This window comes from Agelaius phoeniceus, chromosome 19 (assembly GCF_051311805.1).
Source record: "Agelaius phoeniceus isolate bAgePho1 chromosome 19, bAgePho1.hap1, whole genome shotgun sequence".
Classification (NCBI taxonomy): domain Eukaryota; kingdom Metazoa; phylum Chordata; class Aves; order Passeriformes; family Icteridae; genus Agelaius; species Agelaius phoeniceus.
This window is the reverse complement of record NC_135283.1, coordinates 10206166-10220372: the sequence shown is the minus strand read 5'-3', so window position 1 is coordinate 10220372 and position 14207 is coordinate 10206166. Positions and strand designations below refer to the sequence as shown.

At 48.3% G+C, this 14207-nt stretch overlaps 1 protein-coding gene across 1 annotated transcript in view; it reads left to right on the top strand.

Annotated features, from left to right (window-relative positions):
- CACNG4 (calcium voltage-gated channel auxiliary subunit gamma 4) overlaps positions 1-14207 on the top strand; it is a 46193-nt gene that overhangs the window by 26771 nt on the left and 5215 nt on the right. Inside the window, exons 2-3 of the mRNA XM_054644925.2 lie at positions 7880-7963; positions 13932-14072. Of these exons, the coding sequence (XP_054500900.1) occupies positions 7880-7963; positions 13932-14072 (225 nt within the window). The remainder of the gene's footprint in view (positions 1-7879; positions 7964-13931; positions 14073-14207) is intronic.

Genomic DNA, 14207 nt, shown 5'->3' with positions numbered 1-14207 from the left:
CTCTTCTCTCACAGAAAGTCTACAGTAAATACAGGAGGGAGCATTTACTACGTGAAAGGAAGAGAATGGAGTGAGCACATCAATGACAAGATAAACCAAGACCTGTTCCTGGAGAAAACCTGCTCCTGCCAGGCTGGGGGGGAATGGGGAGCACTAAATAAAGGCCAGGCAAGAGCTCCCTGCCAGCCCCAGCTCCTCTGCAGTGCGTGGGCAGCAGCAGCTGCTCCAGCAGCTCCTCAGAGCCCTCCGAGGTGCTGAGCACACCGGGAAGGTGTTCTGCCTTTAAAAGCCTTAAAGAGGAGCAAAATGGGGCAGGCAGCAAATCCTGAGTGGCTGCTCCTCACCTGACACCAGGGGACTGCCAGGAAGCTCCGAGCAGCTGAAGGTCTGTAGGCAGCAGAGGGGGAGGACTGGAAAAAGGGGAAATTCATGTCACAGCAGAAGATAAGAAAATAAGAGACTGGAGGAGGAGTTTTGCTTTGCCCACCAGACAATTGAAAATAGATCAAAAGAAGAACCCGAAGGGTTTGTTTGAGATGACAGCTCCTAAGGAAGAAAGTGGGGCAAATTTCATACATTTCAACGTTTTAAAATAATTGTCTTTCTGCCCGGGAAGTAGATGGGAAGCAAACAAAAGGGAGTAGGCCAGATTCTGATATCACTGGGTGAGACAGGTTGGAGCCCAGTACAGGGAAATCAGAGTCTGGCCCAAAAGTAGGCAGTTCCTCTTCCTGCAATGAGAAACAAGTGAGTTCTGAGTTAGGGAATGAAAGATAACGAAGAAAAGCACTTCCATAAGTGAAATAAAATATTCTTTTTTTCACAGTCTCAAGACCTGTAGAGAAATATGGTTAAGAGTAAGGATGGATTCCATTTAAAGACTCAGCTGAGCTGAATTTGCTTTGGCCTGACCATGGCACACACAGGCATCTGTCCTGCCCAGCTGGTTTGTGGCACCAGGGTAGCCCACAGGAGAGGGAATAAACTCCTACACTTTTTATGTCCTGAGCATTCTCTGAACACAGGATCTACCCTGGCAAAAATATGACAATAACCCCAGGTACGAGCAGTGCTCTTCATCAAACTCTTCTTCAGGATGAAACAAAAATGCAAACTGTCATATGGACAAATTTCCAGGACTGGCAGGACTCCGAGGGTGTCAGACAGAATCTGTCTCAAAACCAGCCTATGCTTTGAAGTTTCCAGCTCTTACAACAGCCAAACTTTTTTCTAAGGCAGACACCCAATAAATGTGTATTTAACCTCCTGAGGCTTCTTCCTCTGCTGGCTGCATCCTCCACGGTGATGGAGGCGGCTCACAGCAGCATTGTGCAGAAGCAAATTCACATGAGGTGTGTTTTGCACATGACCTGCATCAATAGTTCATGATTTCTTTTATAATGACAGCATTAAACATCTCCAGGCAGAGGCCCGTGGGATCTGTGCTCATTCGAGTAACTTAAGGACAGCCTTGTGAAACTCTCAGCGAGCAGCAGGAGACAAATAATCAAACTTGGGACAGCTTAACACAGAAAGTTCCAAGCTACAAGAAAATATCTAATGCTGTTCCTTGTGGTCTGAGGGGAGAGCTCAGGGCAAGAATAACCCCTGTTTGGCCAGCAGCACCACAAAGCAGGTTTTGCAAGTAAAAAGAGGTGCACCCTTGATTCCTCTTCTCGAGGGCTATTTTGTAACAAGAGGAATGAGAAGAAAGCAAAGGCAGCAGCTGCATGTGCTGTGGTGTCAGTCCAGTGAGACAGGGGAGCTGTGCTGGTGGAAAATCAAACAAATGAACACAGTGCACAGATAGATATTTTTTGTGGAGATGAACATTTTTTGGCATGTCTGATCTCCTTTGCTCGCTATTGCTCAAATCAGTCAGCAAAGGGCTTCAGAACCTGTCAGCAGAGAAATCCTCCTAAGGAAAAAAATACACAACTGTTTCTCTTGTGCCCTGGCAGAGTCCAGCCCTGAGACACTCTCACTCCTATAAATAGAGGCACTCCACTGATGTCCAAGGGAAGTGTAAAGCCATGCCATTAAGGAAAGCCAGTGCTGGGACTGTGTTCAGGCAACTTCTGTTACAGCAGCCCCGCTCTCCCTGTCACACTTTCCTCGTGGTTTGTGACACTGTCTGTCAGTCAGCCCTCTCTGTGCTGATATATTCAGAAAACTTGTCATTTAACCATTCAGATATTCATGTGTTGCAGTAAATCAGGCTGACAGCTGGCTCTGGAACTGAGGCACAGTATTTAATCACAGAATAGATGCAACAAGCAGAACCATCGGTCCAAATTTCCCGTGGTACCTTACTAATTGCCTTATTTTTAATATACAGTCAGCTCCTTGCAACTTGTATTCCCTGTTTCCACAAGCAACAGGGAAAAACCCCAAGAGTATTTTGCTCAGAGAGTAAAATTGTTCCTGTCAGAATTAGAGGTCACCCCCCAACAGCAGAGGTGCTCCATCCACGGCAGTGTCCAAGGCCAGGTTGGATGGGGTTTGGAGCAGCCTGGGATAGTGGAAGGTGTTGACAGCACTTGCTGTCAAATGATCCTGAAAATAATTTCATTCCATGTCTCCAAACCATCCCAGAAGTCCCACATTTGCCAGGAAGCCATGGGCTGGTTGGTGAGGTTTGGGGGTGGATGGCTGTGGGTGTATTTACCTGTCTGCAGGTGATTGCTGAAGCCAAGTGGCCACTTCTGCAGCTGAAATTCACAGCTCCCATCCCACCAGTGCAGCTCTGGGAGAATCCCCTGCTTCACACTATTAATAGTGTGCACGTGTGTGCCCCAAATATCCAGAGCTGCTGGAGAGCTGCAGGAATGGGGCGAGTTGGCAGGGGAGGGTTTGATCCAAGACACTGCAAATGTCTGGTGTCCCATGAGGAAACAAGAAAGGCCTCTGTACCAGGTCCCAAACCTTACTTTCAAAGGATAATAGTAATCCAATGGTTTTAGGAGCCACTCATCTTGGTGCAAATCCAAGTGAAGGTAATGGACCTCTCACTAGTCCTAAACACAGTTTTGGGGTGGATGGCTGTGGGTGTATTTACCTGTCTGCAGTGACTGCTGAAGCCAAGTGGCCACTTCTGCAGCTGAAATTCACAGCTCCCATCCCACCCATGCACCTCCTCTGGGAGAATCCCCTGCTTCACACTATTAATAGTGTGCACGTGTGTGCCCCAAATATCCAGAGCTGCTGGAGAGCTGCAGGAATGGGGTGAGTTGGCAGGGGAGGGTTTGATCCAAGACACTGCAAATGTCTGGTGTCCCATGAGGAAACAAGAAAGGTCCCAAAGCCAGTGTTTTCTGCATAAGGGAGGGCTGGCAGCTGGGGGGGTTAAGGGGGCAGTGGCTGTGCAGGAGGTGATGGAGCAGGAGGGAGCAGCCCAGCCCTCTCCCCCACTGCTATCAGATTTCTCTTCCCGCAGCCCTGCTCAGCACGGGCAGACACAAATCCCTATTGACAGAAGTCCCCCGCAGACAGGGCCCTCTGCTGCAGAGCTGCTCCAGTCTGCAGTGCTGGAAACCTCTTTTAAATGACAACAGAGCAGAAGTGCTATGGGAAGATCTTGCTGTGTAGAGTTTTCAAGATTAGGGCAGGGAGAAAACAAAAGTACAGCCTTGTATTGACAAATATTGTCAGACATTTGAGGACTCCGTTTTCCAGTGCTGATTTGTGCAAACACTTCCAGGGTATCAGGGAATGTTGGCATGGATAAACACTGACCACAGGAAATGGCTGTTCTCAGACATGGCTGATGGTATGGACAATACCAGGATCATGAAATGCATGGCTACAGACTAATGAGCATTTACATCCTAAGCATTAATCTTCACTCTCAATCATCAAAAAATAAAAACCAAAGAACAATCTGCAGTGATAGAGGCAGGATTATTAAAGGATTATTTGGGAAAGAGCAAGGAGAAGGCAGTATGTCATCAGAATTTGGGATCACTACTTTGATTTGCTGTTGAAATCTCTATGTATTTAGAGATCTCAAAGCCCAAAACAAAGCTTAATCTTCACTTAGGCACTACAGTTCCCTCCCTTATCATGTTATCTGAGTACATCACACTCTAATTATAGTTGTCTGAACAACACTTAGTGAGATTGGGAAGTACTAACCTTGCCAGAGAAGCCCTTGAACACAGAGCAGAACCAAGTCAGAAATGCTTTTTAGTTCCTAATTGCCAGCTAAGTATGCTGCAACCAGTGGAAAAAAATTGTTCTAACACCATCAACAGCACTTCAGAAAATTTACCTCTTCATTATCATTAATGCAGATCCTGAAGTCCTGGCTCAAAATTCAGAACAAAGTTTTTTGTTATTATGAGGAGAAAAAATGCATTCTAATATTTGTATTTCTAAAAGCATCATTAAAAACGTATCAGTAATCATTCAAAGAAAGAAGTAATACTTACAGCATCTCAGTGGGATATTATATCTCACTCTCAAGAGGTATCCAGAAGAGCTTCTCAATATTTTAGTATCTGTTAGGCAGTGATTGCAGTTTATTTATCTCTCTCTAGTGGGTACAGCAGTAGGAGTTAAATATTCCATCTTTGTCTCCCAAGGATATGAGGGACTGTATCCCCAAACTCAAGCAAGAAGGAAAATCTCTGTCCCCCATTGTCTCCTGGGTGGGAAATGGTTTTGTGTGCCATTTTGTGCCTCTGTGAGTGTGGACCTGTGGCCACGTTTGCCTGCCCATTTCTTCAGGGCAGCTCCTGGGAAGCCTTGGAGAAGAGCTTCAAGGAGCTCAGCCCTTGTGCAGGTCCTTGCAGAATGATTGTTACTGGATTTAATTGAGCCTTTCCTTTTCTGCCACCTCTGCCATTCCATGACTTTTACTCTTTATGCATTGCTGTACATGCCAGGGCATGGAGATGAGTATCCCACCAAAGCCCAGCTTTGACTTGCTCCTATTTTTTACGTATAAATACAACTCAGACTCTGCTGTCAGCTTCTAGAGCTGACCACTGCTTCAGTAGCTTCTCCAGCTAGTTTGAATTTTTGCCAAATCTGAATTTCAAAGTCCATCCTCATGAAGAGGTATTGTTAGTTTTCTTAGCAAGCCTTTATTTCAGATACTTTGTGGATTGAAAGAGGCCTCAACACTGTGTAGATCACCAGAGTTCTTGATAACAACTTCAAGCCTCACTGAGAGTTTAATAAGCTGTTGCTGAATTGCATTGCACTTGTTAAGTTTATAGAAAAAAGTTATTCAGTCTGCTGCTGTTATTAGCTATGAAACATCACAGACACTAGAGAGAACCCTTAACCAGTATCTCTGGTCTGAACTACATAAAAAGTACTGGGGAGAATATTTTGAATTCCTAGGCTTCAATACAGGTCCAAATTTCACAGTCATTTTCAATTTCTATAATAATTTAGCCAGATAAATAATGACCAATTAATAATGACCAATCTCATATTCCTAAAAACTGAAAATAAAAAGGAACTCTCAAGTTCATCCAGATTTTTTTTTTTTTGGTGGGGGGACAGGTGATTAACCTGTTTTTTACCTCTGCTAGTCTTGCTAATACTCTTCCATGTGAGAGGCTCTAAATAGAAGAGCCAGGAAATGAAGGTCTCATTAGTGCTGTCCTGCTGGTGCATTCCAACCCTGCTGGGGAAGGAATGGCTTCATGGCCTCTGTGAAAGTTCTGCTGAGGGGCCCATTTCACTCAGCACTTTAATTATGTTGAGCCATTCCACAGAGCCCAAACCCCTCCATCAGTCCATCAGTGCTGCAACACAAGAGGCTTGGGGAATGTTTCAGTCTTGCAGACTCCTCCTCATCTGTTGAGTGAGTTTCTGGAGGGAGGTGTTTGTTTGGGCTGTTGCCATGTCCACACTCTGGGAACGTGCAAGAGGAGCCTGGGGTGGGGACACCGAGCTCCCTCCTCCAGGCACCTCCCTGTCTGCCCTGCAGCTCAGTCACCTGCCATACTTCTGCTTTTATATCAGCTCTGGATAAATTCAGCCAATTACCTTAACCTTTACTGGAGGTTATTATTGGAGGAAGTTTGTTATTTCTTTATTTTATTATTGGAGGAAAATTATTTCGATTTATTGGAGAGCCACAGAATCGTGGAATGGTTTGGGTTCAAAGGGATCTTAAAGCTCACCCAGTTCCACCCACACCTTCCACTATGCAAGGCTGCCACATCAAACCTGGCCTTGGACATTTCCAGGGATGGGGCAGCCACAGTTTCTCTGAGCACAGGGAGAAATTTCACCCTTTATCTCCTCTAACCTTGCCTGGTCTCAGTGTGAGGACACAGAGTACAATACCTACAGACAGACAAGGTGTGCAGACTGAGAGGTGGCCCCACCCATACACACACAAGCACAGTCATTGAGAAGCCTATTTCCATGGGAAATTGGGATGGGAAAATTATTTAGATTTTTTTTTCCCTTAATAAATAGAGAGGATAAAAATCACACTCTGAATGTATTTCCTGTGAATTGCACACCTTAAAGGAGAGACTTGATGAAATGACCTCCAGTCTCAGAGGCTCTGTAATGCTGGGGATGATTGTGTGAACTGCCATGAAAATAAACACTGGCATCTTTAAAATCTGAGTTTTGCATTGCCTTGAGGAGCAGCAGCCCCTGTGGTGGCCAGCACAGGATGCACAGGCTCAGCAGGAGCAGGCCCAGCTCTCCCCACCTGGCAGCCAGGACAGGTGTGACACTTCCAGATGTGACATGAGCCACTTGCATCTTGTTCCCAGCCTTTGAAGTGCTGTGCAGAGAAAGCCTGAGCTGCTGCTGCAATTAGAGCTGATACATCATTTACTGGAAGAATTTAATGCGCTGTAGTAGCAAACCTGCAGTTGACACTCACAGGGTGCAATTTAAATCCTCTGGATTAGTAATTCTTTTGAGATTTTTGTAATCATTGGTAATAGGTAGTGAAATAAATCCACATTTATATCCTACAGACTGCAGCTGTGCTTCTGTTAAAGTAGTATTAAGTGATGGGTTTTAAATCCTTCTGCCAGCTTGAGCTGTAAGCACTGAGGCTCCTGTGCAGGGATCACTCAGGCTGGGTGATGTGTTCCCGAGCAGGAGAGCTCTGGTTAATGAATAATGAAAGCACCACGGCACAATCACAGCTCAGGGCTCACTCCTGCAGGAAGCTCTCTGGGGAGAGCTCCCCGTGCAGCTCCCTGTGCCACAGCCACCCAGCTGCAGCTCACACTGTGGGTAACTGTGACAGCAAGGAGCACAAAATGCTCAGGGACAGCTTCACCTACATGGACAAAGTGCTGAGGTGTCCAGTGGAGCAAGGGCTTTGTCCGGCCAGCTCTGGTGCTGTCCCTCAGGGATCAGGAGTGCACCAGGAGTGCATGCTGTGCCCTGACTTTACTCCCAGTTAGCTAAACAAATATGCCATTAAAAGCTGAGCCAATCTTGAGTGGGACATAAGGGCTTCAACTGCAGCAGGAAGAGATTTATGGACTTGTTTTTGCAGCCTAGAGAGTAATTGAAGAGGCCTCAGACAATTCAGCATTTACTGGCACTTCACTGGGGTGAGATGGGAAGGGTGATGGGAGCGAGACTGGCACTGGGAGCCCCAGCCATGGAGCAGGGACCCAGCCTGACATCCACTCTGGGAACAAAAAGAAGCTTTGCAAACTCAGTATGCTTGTAAGATAAGCACAGTGCTGATAAAGTGAAGCACTTAGAGATTAAAAATCTCAAGAGGACGATAGAAGTGGCTGAAGGAAAGAGCCCAGGAATCCTGGCTGTCCCTTCATTCAGCCAATCTGCCCAAAATTCATTACTTCAGAGATGGTTAAAAAAGCCCATTTGCCTGGTTGTGTTCCTTATGGGTTCTGTTTGCTTTGTTTCCACCCAGGAATCTACAAAGGACATTGTTTCCGGATCAACCACTTCCCTGAGGACAATGACTATGACCACGACAGCTCCGAGTACCTTCTCCGTAAGTGAGCACTGACACCTCACACACAGATGGGGCTGCCCTGGGCTTCTCTTCTGCACAGAGCAACCCCAGTTTTACTCACTGCCAGACTGGTCCAAACTGGGCTGCACAGCCCAGTGGTGCCACGTGTCCAGTTCATGCAGCAGCTGACACCCTTGGGGACCCCCACTTCATGGTCATTGAACCATGGAATGGTTTGTGTTGGAAGGGACCTTAAAGACCATCTGGTTCCAGCCCTCTTGCCATGGGCTTTCAAGGATTTTTTCCAAGGGTTTCCTTCAGCCAGGGGAATGCTCACAATTTTGGTGCTGACTGTCTAAACATCATATGACAAATTTTCAAATGAAAACTACAGCTTGGCAGATTGGCAGGGATCTTTTACAGAGAGAGTATTTATAGGGTTAGTGTAACAAAACAGGTTTGAGGAGTGGGTTCCAGCCCATTAGGAAGTTTAAGCCAAATGCTTAAATCCAACCCTTGCTCAAGCCTCAGCCTTTGCAGCTGGTGAGCCACATCCCCCTACAGTGAAATTACTGCAGTGTAGGAAGGAAGCTGAAATTTCTGCAGGTCACAGCAAAATCCCAGCATGAGCAGGGGCCATGGCTTCCCTGCCTGGCCAGCTAGCCACTGCTGCTCCATTCTGGCATGTAATTCCCCCCACCCACCAACCTGGTGCTTGGGATCAGGGCAGTTGTTCCATCCCCTCCACGTGACCATTCTCTCCACTGATGGCAAGTCTTGGAACCCAACCATGCAAGGTTGGAGTTAGATTCTCCTTCCCCAGAGGACTCCTTGTCTTGTTGTTCCTCGTGAACAAAAGAGCTGAGCAGCCAAGCTGAAAGCAGTGCCCTTTACCAGGGAGAGGAAGTGCAGCTCACAAGGTGTGGGGAAATCAGGGAGCACAGAACAGTGCTGCTGGCAAAGCAGAGAACTCCTCAATTACAATATTAATTACCTCAAACACCACTTAAAGAACCACTCTGCCCTTCTGCTCACTTCTGGGCAACAACTTCTTGTTGCTAAGACATGAAGAAAGAAAAAAAATCTCCAAAAAGTTTGCCTCACCCAAAACCCAGATGTTTTTTTCCTCTTTGCTCTTGTCGATTTAGATCAGTCATAGCACCCGGGTGACACGATTTCAGAGCTCAGGCAGAGGCAGAGTGTGAGCACAGCTGCATTTATCTTTCATAAAAAGCCTTGGAACTAATGTTAAATTGATGCCAAGTCAGCTTTAGGAAACAAACATCATTAGTAAAAGGAAAGAGGAATTAAGTAGCATCATGATAAAAGCATGTTATGCCTTCTTTATATGGAGAAAAGTGAGAACTGGGAAAAACAGTCTCCAGCTCCACGTTAAGCTACGAGACTGGTAAATTGTTTGTAAGTGTGCTTGTGACGGGTGTTCCTAAAAGCTGTTTGCAAAAGTGACTAAGTACAGATCTTAAAAACAAGTTGGTCCAACCCTTTATGTCTTCTGCAAAATCAGCCTCTGGTGTCTCCCCCGCAGAGCAGAGCTCACCTCACAGAGTCTGCACAGAGACAAGGCTCCTTGGCTTTAACTTTCATAAGAAAACTGCAGTTTCCCATGCACAGAGTTGATTTAGAGATTACTGAAAGGTAACGTGTCTAAATCCAGAGGAGATGAGCTCACACCTATATGTAATAGGGACCAAATCATTGTCTAAGACAGGAGGATATTTGCATCCTGTTTCACAGGGACGTGAGAGCTTCTGTCCTGGTTTTGCCCTCTGCAACACTTTTGCAGTCTGCTGGCTCCATTCTCTACTATTTCTGGCCATTTCTTGGCACAGTTTCTCAGAGGGACATGTTGGGACTAATACTTATTTATCCTGCTTGGCTTAGGCAAAGGCACCCACACTCATGTGTTTTGTGCTCTGGAAGCAGCAGCGTGAGGGGTCTCAGCCTCTTCCACAGCCCCCAGTTTAATTTGGGCTTCAGAGAAATGCAAACATTGTAGTGCTAGCAGGATCAAGCCCTGGTTCAAAACCCCATGGAAATCAGTGACAAAAATGACTGATTTTGGGAGACTTTGGTCTAGGGAGTGGGTAGAGGCAAGAGTTTGGATTTTGCCCTTTGGTGTTCAAGCTGCTCCCTACAAAACCAAGCAAACGACAGCATGGGACAAGCTGAGACGTGCAGAGGAGCTCAGACAAGACCCTTCCTATTGAACCTTCCCTGTGGCAACACACTCCCATCTGTGTGTCTAAAAAAATCCCCCTCACATGCCTGAGCAGGGCCCCAGTGAGCAGCAATTGTCCCAGTGCCAGCACGGACCCCGGGCTGCCACCGCATCCCCAGCGGCAAACGTGCCCCTGTTCCCTCTCTCCTGCTTCCCTGTCCCTGCTTCCCTGTCCCTGCATCCCTGTCCCTGCTTCCCTGTCCCTGCTTCCCTGTCCCTGCTTCCCTCTCTCCTGCTTCCCTGTCCCTGCTTCCCTCTCTCCTGCTTCCCTGTCCCTGCTTCCCTGTCCCTGCATCCCTCTCTCCTGCTTCCCTGTCCCTGCTTCCCTGTCCCTGCTTCCCTGTCCCTGCATCCCTGTCCCTGCTTCCCTGTCCCTGCTTCCCTCTCTCCTGCTTTCCTGTCCCTGCTTCCCTGTCCCTGCATCCCTGTCCCTGCTTCCCTCTCTCCTGCTTCCCTGTCCCTGCTTCCCTGTCCCTGCTTCCCTCTCTCCTGCTTCCCTCTCTCCTGCTTCCCTGTCCCTGCTTCCCTGTCCCTGCATCCCTGTCCCTGCTTCCCTCTCTCCTGCTTCCCTGTCCCTGCATCCCTGTCCCTGCTTCCCTGTCCCTGCTTCCCTCTCTCCTGCTTCCCTGTCCCTCCTTCCCTCTCTCCTGCTTCCCTCTCTCCTGCTTCCCTGTCCCTGCTTCCCTGCCCCTGCTTCCCTGTGCCTGCTTCCCTCTCTCCTGCTTCCCTTTCTCCTACTTCCTTCCTCTCCTGCTTCCCAGTCTCCTTCTTCCCTCTCTCCTGCTTCCCTCTCTCCTACTTCCTTCCTCTCCTTCTTCCCTCTCCCTGCTTCCCTGTCACCTCCACCCTGTCCCTGCTTCCCTGTCTCCTCTTTCCCTGCTCTCCCTGCTCCCTCTGGGCACACCAAACCCGAGCTGTTCGCATCCAGCACGGATCCACCGGCGCCTCTCCCTTTGCAGGGGGGGATCGATCTCATCCTCGCTGTGCGCTGGGGATGTCGGGGCTCTGCTGCTCTGAGCAGGGGGACCCCGCTTCGGGGCCATCTCTGCACGTTCGTGCCCTTCCTCCCCGCATGTCAGAGCATCCTCTTTCCACAGCCATTCCCTCGGCTCCTGCCTTTGCGGGGATTAAAAGCCCGAGCCGAGCAGGGTTTGCAGCCCCATGGGGAGGAGCAGCGCCGCGGCTCCACCGGAGGAGGTGTCACCACACATAGCGGTGCACAGCAGGCGATGCAAAGCGACAGGACGGTAAACAAGGGGGGGAGAAAAGCCAGGGAGAAAGCAAAAACCAGATTGCCTTAATGTTTTTTGATGTGCTGTCACTTTATTACCAGTATCAGGAGACATATGTAAATTCTACGTGGTACCTTATGAGCTTCCTTTGAAATTTCAGAGCTAAAAGCACACATTGTAAGAAAAAATATACTGTGGAATTTTCCAGGAAGAGAACACTGTGTGTTTTGTTTCTCTTTGCATTAATTACTTACTATAGAAAAATTATCTCTGAAATTTATTGGTAGAAATAGAACAAATAGAACAATCCATCCCCTTTATTTGGTGCATCTAACAAGTTCCTTCCAATGATATCACTGAAGCATTTTGGGAAAGCTCTTTGATTTGACTGAAATCATTATAAACAGCATGACCATAAAGCGCAGGAAACAATATTCAGAAAGGGTGGGCCAGAGGCGATTTTAAGCCTTTAGCCAGGGCACAAAAACAGACAGACAGAGATTTGAGGTGCCTTAAAGTCCAGCAGCAGAGACTGAGTTTGAATCTTTTTCTAACAACTGACTGAAAAAACTGACCCAAAAGCCAAAGTGCTGTTAATTCATAGCACCCGCGTGGGGATACACCCAGGCCAAGGGAACAGGCTCTCACCTCTCAGCAGGCTTTGCCCAGAGCCCTTCCACCCACTCACTTCAGTGGGGTTTGGCAGTTCCTGCGGGACGCTGCCTGAATAGCAATGCGCCCGCCTGGCCCGGCTTCAGATCCGGCTGGAAAATGCCCCAGCTGTGAAGGACACGTGCAGCGACGCTGCCAGTTTGGGAAAGGATGGACTTTTCTCGCTCTTACAGATCGATACAGGCAGAAGCTTCCCAGGCAGGCGCTGTCTTTGTGTTTTTGGGTTTGTGTCCGGACCGTCCCCGCCAGCCCCGGGGCCGTGCAGGGCTCCGTGAGCGATGCCGGTGCGGAACCCCCATCCCCGTCCCTCCGCAGCCACTGGAGCTCTGCCACCAGTTACCAGGGGAATCGTCAGGAAGCGATTCAGCGAGTCGGGAACGCCAGGGCCATGGGCAGCGGAACGAGAAAGCAGCAGCTGGAACATCTGCCCGTTCCTGCCGGGGAGCGGGCGCCGCTCCCAGCGCGGCAGCCAGGAGGATGCGAGGAGGATGCGCCCGGAGGGAGCGCGGCGCTCCCGGCCCCGCTCGGCCCAGATGGCGCTGGCTCCTCTCCGCTCACCCGGCCCTGCGGTGCCGTGGCCTCCCAGCCTGCTGAGGGGTTCCGTGCCGCTGTGACAGCAGCTTCTGACCCTCCCTCGCCTTGGGATGCCCCAGCCTGGCGCCCCTCGCTCTGCCGGGCTCCCCTCCGTGCCCTCGCCTGTCCCCGGCTTCAGGGTGATCCCATTTTCCACAGCAGTGTTCAGCACCTTATCTCCCCTTCTTCAAAAAATAAATCCTCTCTCTACAGCAATAAAACTCAGTTTGTCACTCTGCCTTTCAGGAACCCCTGGCAGCTTTTACCCCTTTGGTTTTTACTCTCTTCTCATGCTTGTTTATTTTTTCTCAGCCCTTTTGTTCCCTCCCTGCCGCTTCCCTGTCGATTGCTGCTCTGTCTTGTTGTGACCCGACTTTGAAAGCTGGCTTGAAGTGGTGTTTTAATATTTTTGTGGGGGATTTTATACGCTGATGAATGGACTGAAGCATGCAGAATTTTAAATGACTACTTTGCTGTCAGGGAACTAAACACAAACATCTAAAACACACTTGTTAAAATTCCTGCCTTAGAAATCTGAAAGGTTTCGATGTCCTTAATATCCACTAAAAGAAAAAGGGGTTATTAGCTGTGCTTGCTGGCAACATGGATGCTGCTGACTTCAAGAGCCGTAATTTGCTCACCTTGTGTGTGCACCACGGAACAGATCCGTCTGCTCCAGCTGTCCCAAACGTTGTAGGGTTCACAGCCAGCTCATGAATTTTTCACTGCTGCTCCCTGCATGATGCTGGGTCTTACTGTCACTTACCTCATGCTTTGCTAGAAATATTCTGCACACGGTGGCATCAGAAAATGCCAATAATGCTGGACTTCCTGGGAGAAAGCTCGAAAGATTGAAGCCACTCAGTTGAGAGTCTCTGTCACACTGGCCACCTCATGGCTCCCTCGTCCCAAAACATGCCCAGAAATGGAGAATCAGTGATAATTCTAGGAAAAAGGAATAAAAAATGATAATAAGTTAGATATCGGGAAAAATTTCTTTGCTGAAGGGGTTATGAAACACTGGAACAGGCATCCCTGAGTATGTTCAAAAAATGTGTGGATGTGGCTGGCACTCAAGGATATGGTTTAGTGGAGGACCTGGTTTCACTGTTGGATTTGATGATCTTAAAGGTCTTTTTCAACCTTAACAATCCTCTGGTTCTATTAAATCATTCTTCTTAACAATTTTAGGGAAAAAACAGGGCTTTTGAGACTCTAATCTCCACACTTGCACCTGAGGAGGCACCCAAAATGATTGCTCTGTCTTCCCTTCCTACCTGTATCCCTGCAGGCATCGTCCGTGCCTCCAGCGTGTTCCCCATCCTAAGCACAATTTTGCTGTTGCTGGGAGGACTCTGTGTCGGAGCAGGAAGGATTTACAACAGCAAAAACAACATTATTCTCAGCGCTGGGATTCTCTTTGTTGCAGCAGGTATGTTCTGTTTAAATTGAGTTCTTAAGAAGTGCTGCTGTTTTCAGCTGGAAAAGACTCTGGAAAAGCTCCTTGGCAGTGCTTTCCCTGCATCCCTTTCCTGGGCTGAGGGCATTAACAGCACCACAGCAGGCA